Here is a 20,584-nt window from a genome sequence, read left to right on the forward strand (position 1 = left end):
AAGACTACAAGAATGTATATAGAGTAACAGGTAATAATTATTATAATATTAATAATTATTAATAATAAGCCTCTTCTTAGTTTCTTATTGGGTTGTTTTCCTTTTTTGTTTTGTTATACTACCTCAGCTGTTGCAAGGATTCTGGGTAAAAAGACTGATTAACCCAAATGAGGTGCACTTGTCCCTACTAACCCTCACCACTGTGTAACCCCACTGTGTCTTCCACTAACCCTGCGCGTGTAGTGGCAACACTGAGCTGGGTCATTGCTGGGGGCAAGATCAGCACCTCTGAGTACTGGGGAATAATTCCTAGGGGGTCGGGCTAATGCCATGTAGGTCAGACTGACAAAGCTAATGGAAGATCAGTATTAGCACTTCATTCCAAGAGGACAGTCCCAGTCATATTTACATGGCAAACTGGACAGCAACTGGTATTAAGACATGAACACATAAAGTGCATGCAAGTGCATGTTTTAGGTGCCCAAAACATAAGACATATAAGTCATATTTGTTAGTGTTATATGAAAAACATTTTGTAACACAATAGACATTATTGCATGCCTGGTTCAAACTAAATGGGTCAAAGAAGTCTACAATCACATCACATTCCTAAAAATTGATTTCTTTGGATTATTAACCATTTTAAAGTCGATCCTTGTATGAAACATTTAAATGCATAATACAATATTAAATAGCAGCTCATTAATGTCACTTGATAACATTTTATTTAAAGCTTAAGTTATTATTTTACAAGAACGTGTGTGTGTGTGTGTGTGTGTGTGTGTGTGTGTGTGTGTGTAAAAATAGAAATCATACAAATGAATCATGGATGAGTTTTAAGTTCTTGCACTGATTATTGTTGCAAAGTTGGATAAGAATGAGTATAATCCAACAAATAAGGCAAATGTTTATGCAAATCATATTTTGACACATTCTCATTAATAGATGACTGTGAGATCAGTGAGAGAAGGAGGTACATACCAAGAAAATACAATTTACAAAGTTTATTTTTGTTTCTGTAATAGCCACGGGCTATTAATAATTGTCCTTGTAACAATACTGCTTAGACTTCACAATATAAACCTGACCAACTTAGGGTTGCAATATGTTGATCATAACATTGCAGTGTTGTTGTAGTTTAGAAGTACAACAATACTACATAAACCCTGATAAATGTTTACGCGTCCCACATAAATGAATGGGAGATGAATGGAAGTGTGGAATTTGGAGATAGGCGTGGTTGAACGTTTTGAAAATCATGCACAATCTCACGAGAAAATTTGAGATTCACCGATTATTGTTTACATTGCAAAGATGAGAACCGAACCGAATCGATCCGGATTCCGCTGAACCGCGAGAACGGGACACACTTTCGCGGCGACGCCGCCGGTTTCTCCCCGAGAGAGAAGATGCGCGGCGCACGGAACCGATTCTACGCGTAATTTCATCACTCCTCGTTCGTCGAACCCGGTTCGGTGCTGACCCGGAGGGGACGACGGAAACAAAACACCCCGAGAAGAGGTCGAGATTTATTGGCCGGAGACGAAGTAATGCCCGACGGGCTTTGAGCACCGTCCGTCTTTTAATCGCTGTGTAGGCGGCGTGCCGTCGCTTTGTAGGGGGAGAAAGGGGCTGTAGCTGCCTGGATCCGTTACTAGAGCACCGTCGCGGGCCGGGGAGAGAGACCGACTACATTAGGGCCTCGAGTGGGAGGCGTCCCACCCTCCGCTTGACACTGGGAGTCGGAACCCACGTCCCCGAGCCCCCTGCTGGGCACTGAGCGCTGGGAGACACCGGGGATTCGGATGAGGCCTTGTCTGGGAATGTCGGGCTAGTCGAGGAGGACGAGACTGGAGGGAGGGGAAGAGCAGTCGCACGTTAAACCCAAAATAAAAACTAAATAACCGGTTAAAACGCCGTCAACAGTTCAGGTAAAATGCGGGTCTTTGTCCTGCTTGGTGATAATTTGCTGACTGTCAGAACTTGTGAGGACTCTGGCTAGCTTAGGCGGCTACATTACACACACGAACCGTGCAGTGTTGTGTGGGAGCTAATGCTAATGCTAATACAGTCACTAATAATTAGGCACACGCTAACACACCAGCTAGTTGACCAACATGTCAAATTATTAGTGGTCTGGCGACACCCAGTTAATGTTTTTAAGTACATTTTAAAAATGTATTTTCTTTTGTATTTCACAACACACTGAGGATAGCCTGCTAGCTAGCTGACTTAGCTGGCTTGCATGGTGGTTGGCTAGATAGCTAACTGCTAAGCTAGCCTCTATCTTTTGCTCAAAGTGATAAATGCACTAAAACCCCATTTACTCTATTTTCTCTATGTTGGTGTATTTTGTGTATTTTCTAACTTGGTCGTTTTTGTTTTTCAGTTTAACCATACGTGAACGCCTGTTGGCTAACTAGCTAAGTAACTTGGCTGCATCGACAACCAGCTGGGTTGGCTAAGCTAGTTAGCTGTCCTGGTTTGCTAGCTAGCTTGCTAACTTGTGTAGCTAGCTGAGCTAACTGTCTCTTAGCTGCCATCGTCCTTCTTTTCTTTTTAGTCGCCCAGCGAACCTCTTGCCGACCTAATGAAGTTGTCTAGCAAAGTTAGTTCCGTTTCAAATGTCGGTGTTTTGCAATTCGATGTCAAATTAATGCTTGGTGCGGTGTAATGAGATCTGATGTTGTGATTTGTTTCAGTAACTAAAAGTAGATCGTACAGGTTTTGATGTAGTTGTTGGTTCTTGTTGGCCGTCATGTGTTGAGTCGTGTAACTTGATTTATGTGATCGGTGGCCTTGGCAGGCCCGTAGGAAGGAGAGGGGAGTCTCATGAAGCCCAGGAAACGTCTGGAAGAAAACGTGTATCAGTGACACATGACTCAACATGGCACACACATTACTGTGCCATCAATCCGTCAGCGTCACTATGGCTACATAATCGGATGCGAAACTCTTTTCTCTTCCTCAGACATGATGGAGGAACTGCACAGCTTGGATCCTCGGAGGCAGGAGCTGCTGGAGGCTCGCTTCACGGGGGTCGGAGTCGCCAAGGTCTGCCGGCCCGTCTTACACCTGCCTCTGAAACCCCTCTCTACCTTCACTCCTCCATCGCTTTCTCATCAGTCTCCTCTCATCCCACCTCGTACTAAAGTGACCGTTTCACTTTCAGCTCCATGTCTGTGTGTCCATTGCTTTATCATCCTCTTTATTTGCATTTTGGGTTGTGTGTGTTAATGTTGTTACTGAAACACAAGTGAAGGCCACCCAGTCATGTTGCCTGTTCATTGAGCTGCTACTGAGTCCTAATGCGTTCTATTTAGAGGTATGCCCATAGTGTGCGCATGCAGCCAGAAATGGTCTTGGTACACATAGCTGAGGCCTGCGGTGAATCACAGGAATGTTTGTTGTGTGCACATCATGGTTGATTCCTGAGAGATGCCTCTGCTAAGTGAGTTTGGTGTCCTCGTTTAGGGCACTTTAGTTAGCGGGGCTGGTGTACATTTCTTTGTTGGTTTCAAGTTGGATAGCAACCGAGCTGATATCAAGCTTTCATTGAGCAGTGAAAGAAAGGCGCAGATGGCATACCACTCTTTTTTTTAACCTGTATGTCACGCCCCAGAATTTGTACAGACGAATAGAATCGCAGTATGGTGCCTCAGCTAAGCCTCATTTGACTGTCATTGAATACTTCAGCGCTGAAGGTCAAAATGCACATCCTCAGTCAGAAGGACATTTATCTGTTATCAGCTGCAGAAGTGTTTGGTTCCTCCTCTCCAGTCATTGAAGTGTAGGTGAGCTTGTTTTAGCCAAGTAACGTTAAAAATGGCAGTGCCACATTTGGCGACGTACGGAAATCTGGCACATAGTACAGGCAAAATAGTGTCGTTACTATGTCAGTGGCTTAGGACCACGTGCATGATGTTGAATACGGGGCGCTGGAGCGGCTACGGTTCATTAAGACATCGCAGCGCTGGTCTCTATCAGACGCAGTGCAGCGCAAAAGTCCCGCCCACACGTGCTCATCTGACGGGGTCCTCCGTGCTGCTCCCGCCCCTTTTGGGGAGGGCCAGAGCGGCTGATTGGCTACCGCCAGATTCGCCCGGCATAGCCGACCAATATAGAGGGTGTCTCATAGAGGGACATGGGATGTCTGCTATAATCCGGCCTTCCTCTGGGCCTCACCTCGCTCTGGCCTCATCCTCTCAACCTTCATGGCCTGGCGCTTTTGTTCCTCAGGCGTGACGGGAAGGAGAGAAACCCCCTGGCTGCCAGCGCGGTGCGTTGGGCTCAGGGAGGCTGCCGTCGAGAGAGGGGTCGCCATGAAGGGGAAGCTCCCAGTTCCTCTCATGCCGGCGTGTTTGTCTTTTTCTGCACGTGTTTTTATGTATTTGCTTATTCTCTCCTTTCTCTAGGGTTCCGGGCACAACGAATCGTCCAATCAGAGCCTGTGTAGCGTGGGCTCTCTGAGTGACAAAGAGCTTGAGGTTGGTTGTAAAAATGCATTGTGCATGCTCACACACGCAGTCTTTCAGTCTGAAGATACTCAAGTGATGTACCTAAATTCACATTTTTAGCATTGGCATCTTGCCCAGAATGTTACCTGTGCCAGCACGCGTGTTAATACGTTCTATCAATGCGGCCCAGTGATACTGCAATGCAGCACAGTGCGTACACATACTGCACGTTACTTTAATGCTAAACTTCACGGGGAAATGTTCCAGATATGGGAGTCTTGAGTCCGAGGGCAGTTCTGATGTTACCCAGTGCCCTTTTTTAGCACCACTGTTTGACATGTTCAGGGTAGAGCTGAAGGAGGGGGTGTGGTGACATGCTTGTGTAACGGGGGTCACGTTATTCCTTCGCTCCTTTGTTTAGTCTGGGACGAGGATGGTGTCTGCCCTCCCTCCTCTCTCCGCCACGCTCTCGTCCACCGTCTCGCCATGTGTGTCTCACGCAAACTTTCTTTCTCTGATTAGACACCAGAGAAGAAATCTAACGACCAGAGGGCACGCAAAAGGAAAGGAGATCCCTTTGACAGCCAAGGTAATCGGAGTGACTCTGGAGGTGGGTGACTTGTGCCTCCTCCCTACCAGACTCCTCCGTCACCCTTCAGTGGTCCTGCATTAATGTGTGAAGAGACGTTGGGTGATGTTATTATTGCAGGCTAGTCTCACGTGACGTGCGTGAGTATTTCAAGGCCGGGCGGGTTGGTATGTCTACAGGTGGCGTCACACGTTCTGACCATCTTGTCTTTCGTTCCCCCCCCACCAGGCAAAGGAGGAGGCCGGGGACACAAAATCAGCGATTATTTTGAGGTGGGTTCTGCTGCCGTGTTGTGTATCCTCGGGGTTTTCACTTGATTTGGAATCGACTGGTTTTATCGCAGTGTTTTGCTTGTCCTTTTGTCTGTATGAAGCGCTTGAATCTGGCCTGTAGTTTGTTTTGTCTCCAGCCTCCGTTTTGCCATCCGTGTTCTCTTCTAAAAAGCTAAACCGTGCGGCATCCTTGTATTCTAAATGTAGGAAAGTGTTTCAGCAGGCAAGCACACTTCATGCCACGTCTAATTATAGCCGTATTCACTCCGAAAGAGCCCGTTTTTCGAGTTGCGTGTTCCGACTGTGTCCCGCGATCCTGTCCCGCAGACCAGGACAGCACACGCTCAGCATTCTGCCCTGTTGAAATTTACTTTGCAAATATGCATGTTTACAAATAGTTACTGCGATCAAACAGATGAATTAAGCTTTGAAAGGACTGCCAAGAACGGCTTCAAACCGGACCAGTAATATCCTCCAAGCCCCTGGTTGCTTTGGGCACTTGACCTGATCTCACCCGTGGGCAGTTTCGCTGTTGGGAAAGGGGAAACCATGGTGAATTCCCAGCGGAGACTAAGGCAGGCCACGATGAACTGGAGGTCACGGCAGACGTGTTGGTAGGTCGTGGGTGCCAGTCTGGCTCACTGTGAGCTTTGCAGACCTGCCGAGTTTGTTTTGATGGTTTAACGGTTGTGCCGGGGCTTGAGCACAGACCACCCGGAGCGTTCCCACTGGACACCCCAAACGCCCTTTATGGGGAAATGTCACATCACTCTAGCATTAAGATTTTTAGCGAATGTCAGGAATCTTTGCTGAGTCCGACACACACACACACACTTTCCACTAAACGTTCCCCCTTCGTACTAACCCTGTCCACTGTGTGCCTCTCTCTCCCAGTTTGCGGGGGTTAGTGGTGCAGGCACCAGTCCGGCCCGGGGCGTCCCCCCTGTGGTGCGCTCCTCTCCACAACACTCCCTCTCCAACCCTCCCGCTGCAGTGAGTCCCCTGATCTCACACTCTCCTTCCACACTCTTCCTCTCCTTCACTCTCCTCCTCCTCCTCCTCTCACTGTCTGCCGTGTCCACCATCGTCTCTACTATTGGTTATCTAACATTTGACAGAACCTCTGAAATATAATGAATGAAGGTGTGTGTGTGTGTGATTGACAGGTGCAGCAGGGAAGCCCCTCCTCTATTGGTTCAGCAAACACAGACCACTCCCACTCGTCATGTTCCTTCAAACCAGCCGTCGCACACACGCAGCATCGAACAACACAGGTAGTATTCGTCATACGAGAAGACGAGGCGTTGGGAGAATGTCCTTCCAAAGGGTCTGTCCTCACTCCCTGTGTCCCCCGTCCAGTCGGAGCTGACTCTGGACAAGCTGGCCGCGCTGGAGAGCAGCAAGAGTTCGGACCTGGAGAAGAAGGAGGGGCGTATCGATGACCTCCTCAGGGTGGGCCCGCCCGCATGCCCCCCGCCACATCGCACCATGACGCATTAGAGATGTGTAGTGCAGCGCACCGTAAATTAGTTAAAACATCTTTTAAATGTCTAAATCCTTCTGGGCCTACCTTTGTTATTATGCCAACATTCAAGGAGTGGGTGCGGAGCCACTGCCACTGTTATGCTCTTGAAGTGTGTGTGTGTGTGTGTGTGTGTTGCAGGTGAACTGTGACCTGCGTAGGCAGATGGACGAGCAGCAGCGGATGCTGGAACGCTGTAAGGAGCGGCTGAACAAGTGTGTGACCATGAGCAAGAAGCTGCTGATCGAGAAGGTGCCCTCACCCGACCTGCTGTGTGCCCGGGCAAGGGGGGTGCAGTGCAGGGCCTGTGCTGAGGTGTGTGTGTGTGTGTGTGTGTGTAGTCGAAGCAGGAGAAGATGGCGTGTAGGGACAAGAGCATGCAGGATCGTCTGCGTTTGGGTCACTTCACTACCGTACGCCATGGCGCCTCCTTCACTGAGCAGTGGACTGACGGCTACGCTTTTCAGAACTTAATTAAGTAAGACACACACACACACACACCCTTTCTAAACGTAGACTAATAAAAGCCAGCATACCCTTCCTGTCCTGGCTCACACGCGTACGGCCCGGTCTCGAGCCGTGTTCTCGCCCGTGTGAGAGAGTGGCCATGCGACGCTCACGGCTGCTGTACCCTGGTTCCTGCCCCAGTCCTGTGCGGCCAGACGTGGGCTGGAGCGGCCGGTTTGGGTTGGGGGAGTGCAGTGCTGCCGGCCCGAAGCTTTTGCTGGGCCATGTCATTGTATCTCAATACGCTGACCAGAAATATGAATGTATGGTCGGATTTAGTTGTTTCTCTGGGTTTGGGCTGTTTTGTACTGATGGGTCTTGTCCCCCGTGTTGTGTTTGTGTGTCCAGGCAGCAGGAGAGGGTGAACTCTCAGAGAGAGGACATCGAGAGACAGAGGAAGCTATTGGCTAAGAGGAAACCGCCCAGTGCCTCCCAGGCTCCGCCCCCCAGCCTGGAGCCCAACAAACGCAAGATCAAGAGTAACGGCGCCGAGAACGAGATGTGAGGGGGGGTGTGGGCGGGGTTGTGGGCGGGGTTGGAGGACGAGGACCTTACGTGTTGGCGTTGTTGAGCTCACCGAAGGTGTTCTACAGTTCTACAGTGATGCCTTTTCTGTGCTGATAGGTTATCGCTAGCTGAATATCATGAGCAAGAAGAAATTTTCAAATTGAGACTTGGTCATCTAAAGAAGGTACAGAATACAGATAACGTTACTTGTTTGTGTTGAATCCTCTTGAGATTTGAGTTGTTGCGTGTTGAAAACTGAAGTTAAGGCGTAACTGTCTGTGCGCTTGCAGGAAGAGGCGGAGATCCAGGTGGAACTGGAACGGTTGGAGCGAGTGCGTAACCTTCACATTCGAGAACTCAAGAGAATACACAACGAAGATAACTCCCAGTACGTAGATCTACCTGTCCGCTGCTCTCGGGACGTTTGCACTGACGCTACGTCTTCCTGTCCTGCGTCTCAGCAGAGCTGTTGAATTCTCTGTTGAATTTTGTGCTGGAGTTTAAAGTGCGTGTGGTGAAGCTGACGCGTTTGTCTGGTGCTGTAGGTTCAAAGATCACCCCACCCTGAACGACCGATACCTGCTCCTGCACCTGCTGGGTAGAGGAGGCTTCAGTGAAGTCTACAAGGCAAGAGTGCTCTTCTTACTCTTGATGGATTCACCTTGATATTTATTCTTCAGTGGTTTTGCAGTTACACCCCTGTGTGTGTGTGTGTGTGTGTGTGTGTGTGTGTGTGTGTGTGTGTGTGAGAGAGAGCACGCGCACACTGTGAAGTTTCCCCGTCGTGCTAATGTTGCGTTTGTACTGTTGTGATGGGTTCTCCTAGAGTACGGGATGCGCTGTGTTCTTGGTCTGTCTGACTCTCCGTCCCTGTGTTTGTCCTCCAGGCGTTTGACTTGACTGAGCAGAGGTACGTGGCTGTGAAAATCCACCAGCTCAATAAGAACTGGAGGGACGAGAAGAAGGAGAACTACCACAAGTAGGCCACCCCGCCCCCAACGCCCCGCCCCCAACGCCACATTGACCCCTTCAGTCATGTAGTCCTGTCCTGGAACGTGGGTAAGGATTCGTGTCACAGTTGTGGTCTTCTGTCTGCTTCAGGCACGCCTGCCGAGAATATCGGATCCATAAGGAACTGGACCACCCCAGAATCGTCAAACTCTATGATTATTTTTCCCTGGACACTGACTCGTGAGAAACCTTCTCCTGCTTATTTAAATATAACTGGTTATAGCAAATCTCAATGGCTGAACTGATTTTGAATGCAGTGGAATTGTGGTTGGTTTGCTTTGCTATGAGCAAAGCTTATAAACCGCTTAGTTCTTACGTTTAGTGTGTTCGCGCGCGCGTGTGTGTGTGTGTTTGTAGGTTCTGCACAGTTCTGGAGTACTGTGAGGGCAACGATCTGGATTTCTACCTGAAGCAGCACAAGCTGATGTCAGAGAAGGAGGGCCGTTCAATCATCATGCAGGTGGTCAACGCCCTCAAATACCTGAACGAGATCCGCCCACCCATCATCCACTACGACCTCAAACCAGGTACAGCAGAGTCGCTCCACACGGCCAGAGCCCACGTGGCCTCCACAGCACGCTTGAAGAATGAATCAGTAGAGGTTACAACCTGCAGGTGGCAGCAGAGGGCTCGTAATCGCTCATGGAAAACACTAAACAGACTCTCCTAAAATGGAGGATGCACAAACCGATTGACTCGTCGTAAGCCATCTTTGAACGGGCCGAGCCCTGAGCCCTGTTGTGCTGTGTTCGTCCAGGTAACATCTTGCTGGTGAACGGTACCGCCTGTGGGGAGATAAAGATCACGGACTTCGGCTTGTCCAAGATCATGGACGACGATAACTATGGCGTCGACGGCATGGAGCTCACCTCCCAAGGAGCCGGCACCTATTGGTCTGTGTGTCCCGCCAACTATAAATTGGTCTTTTTTTTTTTTTTTTTTTTTTTTTTTTGAACAGTCCTGGTCATGCTCGAAAAATGCATGCAGTGCCGACGTGGTCGTGTTCCACAGACACCTAATCATTATGAGATTAGAGTGGATTACGGCAGCTCCTGAAGGTCCAGCTTTGGACGAGCTGACACCTATTCTCCTGCTGAACATTGGCCGCCACCCGTTTATCGTGTTTTCCCCTCTCCCTCTTGTAGGTACCTGCCCCCAGAATGCTTCGTGGTGGGGAAGGAGCCTCCCAAGATCTCCAACAAGGTGGACGTGTGGTCGGTGGGCGTGATCTTCTACCAGTGTCTCTATGGGAAGAAGGTGGCGGTCATGTCCATGAGGCTCTGCCTCCTCCCTCCTCTTCACTTGCTCCCTGTCATCGCTAAACGTGTCGGGTTTCGGTGCCAGTGAAATTGGAATAGAAAAATGTCAGATTCGGTATACGTGCACTCATCATACTGCTGGCAAAATGACAAATCTGTGTCTCGCCTCCAGTATGAGATTGAATCTCAGCCCTGAACACGTCCTTTCCACTCTTAGGAATTTAGGAAGAACCGTTTTCTGTCATTATACCGATTATCACAAAGTATTTTAAATATGTGACACACCCCCCCCCAAAAAAAATAGTTCAGCCCTGTGGATCTGCCGTGTTGATCTTGTCCCTCACCGTCCTCTTCCTCTCCAGCCGTTTGGACATAACCAGTCGCAGCAGGACATCCTGCAGGAGAACACTATTCTCAAAGCCACAGAGGTGCAGTTCCCTCCCAAACCTGGGGTTTCACCTGAGGCTAAGGTACAGCACACGTTCCTTCATGTCCTCATGTCCTCTCCATGTCTTGGTGTCCTGTCCATGTCCTCTACCCCTTGTCTCTCTGTCCATGCCTGTAAACACATTGGAATCTTCATCACACTAGTCTCTCCATTATTGGGGGGTGTGATACCTGAGCAGAAGATGGTCTATTGAGCACCTGTTAAAGGGGATCTTGTGAGCATTTACGCAGCTTTTATAAAGTTTCTGAAGCGGTGATGCATATCTGGAAGGGAGCAGGCGTAAGCATATCAGCTTTTATTTAATACTAATATGGTTTTTGTTCAGGACAATTCCTACGGCATGCACATACATCTGAAGGTTTAAGAGTAAAAATTCAGTGACGCTCGTGTAAAAGTGAAATATAAATTAGGGATGCACCGAAAATTCGGCCACCGAAAATTTTCGGCCGAAATGGCTTAAATTTGCATTTTCGGTTTTCGGCCGAAATACTTTCATCACCGAAACAACACGGCCGAAACAATGTGCTGTGATGACGCAAGCAAAAATCGCCACCTGCACACGCTTATTTGGATAAAGCTAGCAAAATTTTTCCAGTGATGGCGTCGAGGCAAAAGGACATTACACCAAAAATTATGGAACTCGTTGTCTTAGACGATCAGCCGTTCTCTGTCGTAGGGATTTCGTAAGCTAATAGAGCACTTTGAGCCCCGTTATGTTTTGCCGAGCAGACGACATTTATGTTTACCTGAGCTGTTTAATGTTGTTGCAACTCACGTCACGTTTTTATGAGAGAATTTATATTTATCTTTCAGGCCAGTCAGTTATAATTTAATTTAACTCGTATAAAATACATATATTTATCCTCTCAGATAAAAACGGTCTGCAAGCGAGTTAAATTTAATTAGTGGTCGGCCATTGTCAGCTTTATCGCCGTTAACGGCCCACCACTAATTTTATTTTATAATATGCATTACTGTAATGTCAGTGCTAAATAAATATTTTCAAATCAAATTTTGTAGTTGATTTATTCTTTGAAAAGCAATGCTTTGATTTTAGTGAGGTTAGCCATAAATCCAATGTTACTAATAATTGGCATAATGTATTTCGGTGTTTCGGTTTTCGGCTTTCGGCCTTGGTTTCCTCATTTTCGGTTTTCGGTTTCGGCTAAGAATTTTCATTTCGGTGCATCCCTAATATAAATACTTTATTGGTGTCCATGGCTAGTACACTGGACCTGCCGGTATGTACAGAGAACATTTTGAAGTAGTTTCAGTTTTTTACAGCGATGTATATGTAAATAATGGAGTGCGAGAGTCTTGAGACACGACGCGGTTGTACGGTGCGGGACAGTACTGGTGTTTTTGGCTAGAGACGAAAGTACGAATACTTTATTTTCTAAATGTTGACAGGCCTTCATCCGCCGGTGTCTGGTCTACCGTAAGGAGGACCGCATCGACGTCCATCAGCTGGCCAGTGACCCCTTCCTGCTCCCACACATTCGCAAATCAGTGGCCACCACCGGCAACTCCAGCACAGCCGTCGCCTCCACCTCCAGTTCCTCCAATAGCAGCGCCTCAAACTGAGAGCCCCCGCCCACATATGCCTGTCTGATTGGAGCAGAGAGAGTGGGGCTTTTGTATATGCCCCACCCAGCTCTGCAGTGCCCTAGAGGGATGACCCGCCTCTGCCTACAGAGAGAGAGAGAGAGGTGGCGAGGGAAAAGCAAGCGGGGGGAAAGGCCAGCAGGGGGCAGCACTGGGAGCACTCTGCTCCACCCTCTGCCCCTCCTTCTCTCCCCAGCATTTCAAGGCTTTTAATGTGGTGTGCAGAGTTTAAGAAGCATCCTTTCTAGAGGAGAGAGAGAGAGAGAGAGAGAGAGAGAGAGAGGCGGGGAGAGAAGGAAAAAATACACGAGGTTGTTTTGTCTTTTTAAAAAAATGGACAGAATGGAGAAGAGGATAGAACTGCAGTTTGGACAGTTGAAATGGACTGATCCACGCCCTGCACCCAACACACAGATGCGTCATATAAACACACACATGAAGGTCTGCTTTAGTTTTTTGTTTTTTTTTATTTAAATTTTTTTTAAGGCTTATTCCAGTGGGATACAGACAGACCCCCCCCCAAAAAAAGGTACTGAATCTAAATGTGATGCTCTGCTCGTCCAGTACAGCTCCAGTCTTACTCCACTGTCCCCTCATAAGCTTTTGACCAGACTGGTGACCGTTAGGAATATTTCTGGTGAGCCTTTCACTGATAGACATATTAAACTGAGAATTATAATGAAGTCTTAAAGCTCCTTCAAAACTAACTTTTTTTTTTTTGAGACTTTCCTTTTATGTCTCACTTTTTTTCCATCCAACTTCCTCTGTGACCAAAGCTGAGATCTACCAGTAGGTGGTGCTGTTTGACTTGATATATTTTTTTTTTTACATTTTTAGAAAGGTTTTTATTATAGATGGTTTAGAGACACTAGCCAGTGGCCCCAACTTTTTCATGTTTTAAATTGGGAAACGAGTTTCTTAAAACTAAGTTTGTTAGAATTTGTTGGCCATTATTTTCACATGTATACACACACACACACACACACACACATACATTCATATTTATTTAGATCTGTTTAAAATAGCCAATTCCTGGTCCTGATTATCTACTGTGTGGGGGAAGAGGACTTTTCAGAGGGAGGGGGGATAATTGTGGGTACAGGGCAGAAATGGCAATGATCATTAAATGCTATTGGTTTAAAAATACTGTGCAGCCTGTTTGAAATGTTCTTTTTATACGAATCCTACAGAGACATTGGCCCATGTTCATCAGTATAAAAAACAAAAACAGCAAAGCAATGCACGGTTTTACATGGTTCTATTGTCCCCCTATTTGTTAAAAGAACATTTTAATAGACAGGTCCTAAAAAGTGATCAATTTGATTACTTTCCCCTGTACTAGAGCCCTTTTTGAATCTCCCGGCCTTAGCAAACCGAGGCACTGGCGTAAGCCTGTTTGGTATCCTAAATTTACATGCTGAAGTGTTCTAATTTAACTTAACTCATTTATCCAGGGAAAATTTATTTACATTACAAATTTTATGCACATTCAAGATGGTTAACTAATAAAAATGACAGTTGGTTCGAATAGACAAAATAAAGTTAATTGAAAATCTGAAAGTTAAAAGAGCAGTAAGTCATTTTTACATTTTCAGTGATTTCTTCATATGAAGAATCATCCATCATACTGACACCTAGGGGCCTGGATGTTTCAGACTACTAAATCTACATTAAACTGCCACCATGTGTGGGACCTGCATGATCTGTTTTGTTTGAGAACTAGAAATGAGTTTGATCATTTCATATGCACTTTATAGAAAAATTAAATATTGTAAATATTGTTTGAGACTTCAGTGAAAAGCACACTTCTCCTTTATGTTAAAAGTAAAGTTACAAAGCATATATATATATATATATAATTTGTATATAGAGCAGAGCAGTTCTGTATTTGAAAGCTTAACGTTATTACTTTAAGCTAAATCAAAATTTTTAGAAGCAGTGTATAAGCTGAATGCCTTTCCATGCTGAGAGATTTCATTAAGCACGGATATCTGATGGAGGTCCTAGAATTTGAATCCTCCTTATATTGCTTGTGTATTTTTATGTCCACAACATTGTGCTGTAAGGACTCTGTGAAGAGATGAGTGTTCGTTGCTGGTTTCCACCATTTGGGTGCCAGTGGCATGTGAGGCAAACACGGGCCCTATAGAAGATTGAGGTGTCTAATGGATCTACAAATTCTGAAATGTTATCATGCTGTGTAAGACTTTAGGGAGGCTCTCCATTTGCTTTTGGTGAAAACCTTTGCGACTGCAATCTGTATCTGTTGAACTTGTTTGTCTTTTAAGGAGTTCTGGGAAGAAGACCATTACAGTAATCAACTCTGCTAGACATTAAATTCATGGAAGAGCTTGTCAGGCTCTTGTTTTGCCAAGAGATTTTTCCTTATGTTTAGCTTGTTTATATGATAGAAAGCTGATCTTGTAACTGTTTTGACATGACTACATAATTGTGGTCAGTCCATTAAGACACCTGGGTTACAAAACAGGTCATCTGTTATGATATGGTGATGGAGCCAACTCCGATTTCTTGGCCAAAGACATCTGCTTAGGTATTGAATCTTTTCTGTAGTTTTGCGTGTTTTGGCTAAGAAAAAGTATACCAACTGAATAAAACTGGCCCAAGAAACAAACCACAAGTCATAGCATGTCCCGAGATTTGTCCATTTCACCCGAAGAGTTCCTAGATGAAAAATACAAATGAAACCATTTTGGGATTGTTCCAGTCCAACCCAGTTCGCAAGGCTGTGTTTTATGATGGTGTCAAAGACTGCAACAGTTTTTTTTCATTCCTATTTAAAAGGAGGAAAGGTCGTCTTTGGCTGAGCTGAAATCGTGGTTTAAAGTAACTTTAAAGATGCATATGCACTACTTTCTCTGATTTTGCCAATGAAAGGTGCATTTGAAATGTTATGTATTTAAAACCATCGCATTCAACTTTTCTTTTGTACTGCACTTGACATCTTTGGACATCAACAGTGGAGGTCAGGACTGGTGTCTACTGAACCTGTCCAAACGAGACTCGCGTTTATCTGTGTGTACATCTGCTTACCTATACGATAGTGGTGGTTCATCGCTGTATCGCAATTATATATTTACATCCGTGAACTTGAATGTGTACAACTTTCTCTATTCTTCTCTGGATGTGTTTCCCTGCGTTGTGGGAAAAGTTACAGTGTGTGTGTGTTTTCCTCATCGAGACGAGCAGAGTACTTTCCAGCAAGTCAAATATTTTGAAATGTGATGGTTTATGTGCATCTAGCAGTCGTATCTGCTCCGGGATATTTTAGATTCAAATTTTAATTGCATTATTTTGTTCACCGTTTCTGTCCAATGTCCCTGTAGCTTGTTAGACCCTATCAGCGTTTTGTCTTTTGGTCTGTGCGCGCGTGCGCGTGTAGCCTATATGTGCACGAGCGTGTGACAAGATGTGGAATCACGTCTTCACACAACACCGTTTAGTTTAAAATTGGCTGTAAAACCTTTTTTTTAAATGGGGAACAGTTTAGGGGGCGAGTAAACGGTCACCGGTCTGACGTGGTGCGGAAAACATTTGAAACCTACCAGACTTTTAAAAACAGGGGAAAGGGGTGACGTTTTACAGTCTCCATTTGAATCCCCTAACTGTTTAACATCTTTATCTGTCACGTCCGATCTCATTTTATTTCCAGTTTGTTTCTGTAATGACGACGCTGTGTGAATCGACTAGCCTCGATTGCTGCATTTAAGTAAAAAAGACCACAAGGACATTCATCACTTTTTCTGATCTAGGTTTTGGCATATAGGCCCTATTGGTCTTCAAATGTTGGCTGTATGCTTTCATTGTAGTTTAATCTACTGGCATAAAAATTATGAAATTTTGTCGTTTGGTGGGTTTATGGTGCATTCTTTCATTCATGGGCCCAGTTTGGGTCAGCACTGTGTATCCTGGGGTGATGACGTGGGCAGGGGAGGCAGAAGCGAACCAGGAGCTGCTGGATCAAGAACTGCAGCAGCATAGCGGGTCTGCTTCACACCCTACTGCAACTCCAGCAAAGACAAAGAAACTTTTGCCTTCGGGTGTAAACCCTGTAGCCACCGCTCAGACGATCGGAGTCCACCGACCCATACAACACGGAGAGGTTTCCTAAAGCCTTGGGTGAGATTTTCAAAGTGCAGATCTGTTGCGGGTGTCGGGTTGTCATTCAAACGGCGATCTCCGCCTTGACTTGGCCGGAGCTGCGTGTGTGTGAGCGCTGGTGGCGGCGCAGGGTCTCGGTGCAGCTGCACACGGACAGATCAGACAACATCTCTCCACACACAGGGTCTCCTCGCCCTCACACGCACCGGCTGCGCGCCTCTCCACTCCCAGGTCCACAGGAGAAAAGTTCCTCTCTTCTTTAGTGCAGCTCTCGGAACCAGCGGACATGCGGCGCCGCACAGACCCGCCGCACGCCTGGACCCGTCCCCTCGTTCACCTGCGCACTTTATATTTATTGGTCTTGAGTCTGGAACTGAAGACTGGCCTTACAGGTAAGACGGTACTGTTAAATTAACTAATAATGCGGAACGTCTCTGATCTGAGCACAACGATGACCCGCAAGGTTCCGGTTTATTGAACTGGTTTGTGGTTTGGGACGTTTGGTTGAAGTTGCAGTCCAGTTTGTGTAGGATGTCTGGCTTCACCGATGCGAAGGAATGCCACGAAAGTCCAAAACTTTGAGTGGAACCAGATGTGGCAGAAAGGAGGGGTGTTGGGGGGGATGGGACATCTGTCGGTTTTAATATTTTAATATAGCCTAGACTTTGCGAGGCAGGTAGGCTATGTTTTGTTATAGACATCACTTTTGCAGGAATTTTACTTCTTTGTACTTATTTTTTAGCTTTAATCAACTTCTTCGTATTATGCGATCGGTGATCTAAACTTCCGGCGTATTAGTAATAGTACACAGTCCCGGTGTTTAATTGCCAACGTTTAGTACTATTTTCTATGTAGGAACTTCCCTAGACAGCCTGGGTTGAACGTTTTGCACCGTTGTGTCAACAGCTCAGACCTATTCACTTCTCCTAAACGTGGAACGAAAGAATGCGAAGCGAATTTGTCTTGCAGAAATGGACACAGTAATTCGCTGTTGTCTCGGGTCTAGTGAGGTTTGTAGTTTTTAGTAGTGTTTGTAGTTTCAACAGTCTCAAGCGACAAAATGAAAACATTTTTAACGCATGTTTGGAAATAGTCCTCACTGAGTCAGCTGAATTAAATTTCAGTAACAGAGAGAAACATTAAAAGATATAAAAACACTGCCATTTTGCCAAAGACAATTTTAACAGCTTTATCTAAATTGGGTTAAAAAAGTGGAACTTTGTTGTTCAAACGATAAAGTTCAATCTCAGCCAGAGCATAATCCTGGTCTATTTTAATACGGTTTCCATTCATATTAATACTGTAACTATTAGTTTATGTTAATAGGAATGTTTGCTTGAGGTTGCCTATAGGATAATTAAAATATCAGCATTGGTTTAAAAAGCTGTCACCTCCCAGAATATGTATTAAATGTATTAAAACATCAGTCACCTCGTCTAAACCCTACAAAATGTAAAAATAACTTGTAATTGAAATATTCATGTCTATTTTGAATAATGACTCAAGTGGAGTTGAGGACACTGATGATCAGTGTAAATAATGTCAGATGTGAGGGGATTATTCTCCCGAAACAGTCTGATATGCGTGTGCCTGTAACACCATGGACTCAGTCCCACACTGCGGGGGTAACTGGTTCACCATTAACATTCACTCACCAAGATAGAGAGAGAGGAGTAATAAACAGCGGGCGTAATTTCCTGCATGTTGGATTCAGTGTTTGCGGAACAAAAGGATGAACTATATAAATCCTTTACTGTCCTCTACCAGGTCCTGTGCCCCTTGTCTGTCCCCCACAATCCCCATCCTCTAAAAAACACAAACATCTGTCATAATAAAACTGTCACTGAGCTAGTAGCCCTGAAATCTGAACACGGGAAGACCAGACTATAAAGGATGACTTAAGGTTCTCATTCTTCTGCTGAGCTGCTGGACCTCACAGGCTAACTGGTACTTGGTTGTCTTGCTACATGTGCAGATTCCTTATTATCTGCTATAATAAATGAATGTACTAACAATGACAGCCAGTAGGACTTACATGCTGGTGTTTACCTTCAAGTCAAGACTTGCTTATTGTTAATTGCTTATTGCTTATTGTTAATCAAGCTTTCAAGTCCCTTTCACTGATGTATCACATTGAAAGGTACGACCATCAAATCAAAACGACTCATGATTGCCTTGATTTTGCACAAAGGGTTAGTGTGCACTTTTTACTAGCAAGAACTTTGATTTGTGATTCTGGTTTGTGATTCTGGTTTATTTTAGTAATGCCCACAGATGATGGCTTCGTATGTCAGAGACTATACATTGTAGTTCACATTTTGATTCCAGGCCTGTAGAGTTCTGTAGGCATTGGACTTCCAGCTGGTTCTTATGGAGCAGGTATAAAGGTAAAAGGTAAAAGTTCCCACTTCCAGCTGTTGGCTTTGTTCTTGCATTTTACTGTTGATGTCAGACTCCATGAGGATGAAATAAGTATTAAGGGCAGTTTGGAATGATCAGAATAAGGTGTAGAGCTAATGCTTTAGGCATGAATATCTGACTGATGTTTAGGGGTTGCTCATTTCAGAAGACAAATCAGTGATTAAAATGACTTTAGTGAGACCCCTGATGGAAGTTATGTAATGAGGTTATGTAAAGACTCTGGTAATCACAGTGTGTTACACCCAAATCACCTTCGTCATCAGTCGCTGGTATGTTTCAGACATATGGTCAGTTATCAAAGCAACAACGCTGATTTAGCAAACAGACTGCTGACCCCTCTGTAAACGTGAACACGAGGGGGGCTTTGGGACCCAGGGGGGCAGCTAGCATGACCACACACAGCAGCTTCCTGTTCGCTCACACACTGCAGGGCCAGACGTGGCCCTGGCATGCAGGACCCTTGAGCCTGTCCCGCACCCTTCTTCACACAGCAGATGTGTGAAGATTACGGTGTAATCAGGATGGCTCTGAGCTCTTCCTGCGAACCAGCGATGCAGTTCATGAATAGATTCCCACAGTTAGGTGCACTGGTGCCAAAAGCAAAATTATGTAAGTGAATTCGCTAGATAGTGATTCATATGGGCACCCAATCAGTCCGAGATGTAGCTGAAAGGATGTAGCTGAAAGGATGCAGCCAGCTTGTCCTGTCAGTGACCTGGGTCAATTTAGGGGGGGGGGGTATCTATTGAACTGTATCCAACTATCCAATCAGGTTACAAAGAGATGTGTTTCATTTACATGTTATGTGCAATGTCCTATAGTATCAAGTATTAACAGCTGTAAATTCCTTCAATCCTGTCCATACCAGGATCATATCTAAGATGTTTTGATATGGCACAGTAACCAAACCAGTTCTGTGTATAGCACATGGTGGCAAATTGCTAATCTTGTGTTGTAAATAAATAACAGTGTTCTGAATAGCCCAATTCTGTTTCCTCTGGTCTGCCAAAAGGCAGGAGAGCTCACCAAAGCAAGAAAGCTCTGAACTGAGGTAGACACTTGCACTGTGGTTTCATCATCTAACAGTTTGCATTTCTTTCAAATGTTTCATTTTATCAATACTAAGCAGGAATTCAGCATGATGCAATTAACACATTCGGGGGTGAATTGCGAAACATCCGTGTGTGACATCCCGCCACTCAGCGGCACCAGGAAAAAAACAGAAACCCTTTGAAATGACAGAGACTACCGTGTGTCTCCTGAAGCTCCCCTCTGTAACAATGTATATTCCTCCCACGGTGATGTAATCAAAGTCCGCTTGACTTCCACCTGACAGCTTGTCTGATGAGTGTTTAAAAGGTTCGATTCAGAGGGTGAAAGAGGCTGCAAACCCAACATTCATCCCTCTCCTGCGTGGTCCCAACTTCTTGAAAAAACACAATCAATTGCCTTGTGCAAATGTCATTCCAGTTTAACAAAAGAAAACGTGAAAATGTGAAGGCTCGTCCTGGCCATGGCTTAGTGAGCTAGTTATCGTGCCCTTAAGTCAGCAGAACATGGACCCACTGCATATCAACTGCTGGCCCTTTCTTAACTACACCAGAAAACAATACAAACAGAGGAGGCCAACAATTAAATCTAATTACAATCCCTGAATTGCATACACACAAACCACACACAGCCACACAAATACGCACCCAAAAACACACACACACACACACACACACATATGCAGTTACGGTTTCGCCCCTTCAGGCAGATCACCCAGCCTATTGTGTGCTCCTGACTCTGGGTGAGCAGACCCCAGTCTGACCACACCAGTTACTCCCAGTCAGAGAGGGAGGCTGGAGATATCCGGTCCTCACTG

At 45.6% G+C, this 20,584-nt stretch overlaps 2 protein-coding genes across 2 annotated transcripts in view; both read left to right on the forward strand.

The window, feature by feature from the left end:
• Positions 1-1,278: 1,278 nt before the first annotated feature.
• On the forward strand, positions 1,279-13,932 carry tlk2 (tousled-like kinase 2). The gene is made up of 21 exons (XM_076997188.1): positions 1,279-1,931; positions 2,972-3,054; positions 4,416-4,487; positions 4,980-5,046; positions 5,275-5,318; positions 6,213-6,311; positions 6,485-6,592; positions 6,678-6,770; positions 6,982-7,092; positions 7,182-7,318; positions 7,696-7,848; positions 7,972-8,038; positions 8,145-8,242; positions 8,400-8,481; positions 8,742-8,833; positions 8,956-9,045; positions 9,223-9,392; positions 9,623-9,758; positions 10,011-10,122; positions 10,487-10,594; positions 11,983-13,932. Exons 2-21 carry the CDS (start codon positions 2,974-2,976, stop codon positions 12,154-12,156), a joined length of 2,094 nt encoding a protein of 697 aa, XP_076853303.1. The 5' UTR covers positions 1,279-1,931; positions 2,972-2,973; the 3' UTR covers positions 12,157-13,932.
• A 2,139-nt stretch (positions 13,933-16,071) lies between these two features.
• Positions 16,072-20,584, forward strand: part of mrc2 (mannose receptor, C-type 2) — a 36,155-nt gene continuing 31,642 nt past the window's right edge. Inside the window, exons 1-2 of the mRNA XM_076997186.1 lie at positions 16,072-16,314; positions 16,480-16,688. Coding sequence (XP_076853301.1) covers positions 16,583-16,688 — 106 coding nt within the window. The 5' untranslated portion in view covers positions 16,072-16,314; positions 16,480-16,582. The remainder of the gene's footprint in view (positions 16,315-16,479; positions 16,689-20,584) is intronic.

Source organism: Brachyhypopomus gauderio, chromosome 2, assembly GCF_052324685.1.
Source record: "Brachyhypopomus gauderio isolate BG-103 chromosome 2, BGAUD_0.2, whole genome shotgun sequence".
Lineage (NCBI taxonomy): Eukaryota > Metazoa > Chordata > Actinopteri > Gymnotiformes > Hypopomidae > Brachyhypopomus > Brachyhypopomus gauderio.

Coding starts and splice junctions, on each gene's coding strand:
- tlk2 (XM_076997188.1), top strand. CDS start 2,974: ATGATGGAGGAACTGCACAGCTTGGATCCTCGGAGGCAGGAGCTGCTG. Junction 9,046..9,222: donor TTTTCCCTGGACACTGACTC/GTGAGAAACCTT, acceptor GTGTGTTTGTAG/GTTCTGCACAGTTCTGGAGT. Junction 10,595..11,982: donor GGGTTTCACCTGAGGCTAAG/GTACAGCACACG, acceptor AAATGTTGACAG/GCCTTCATCCGCCGGTGTCT.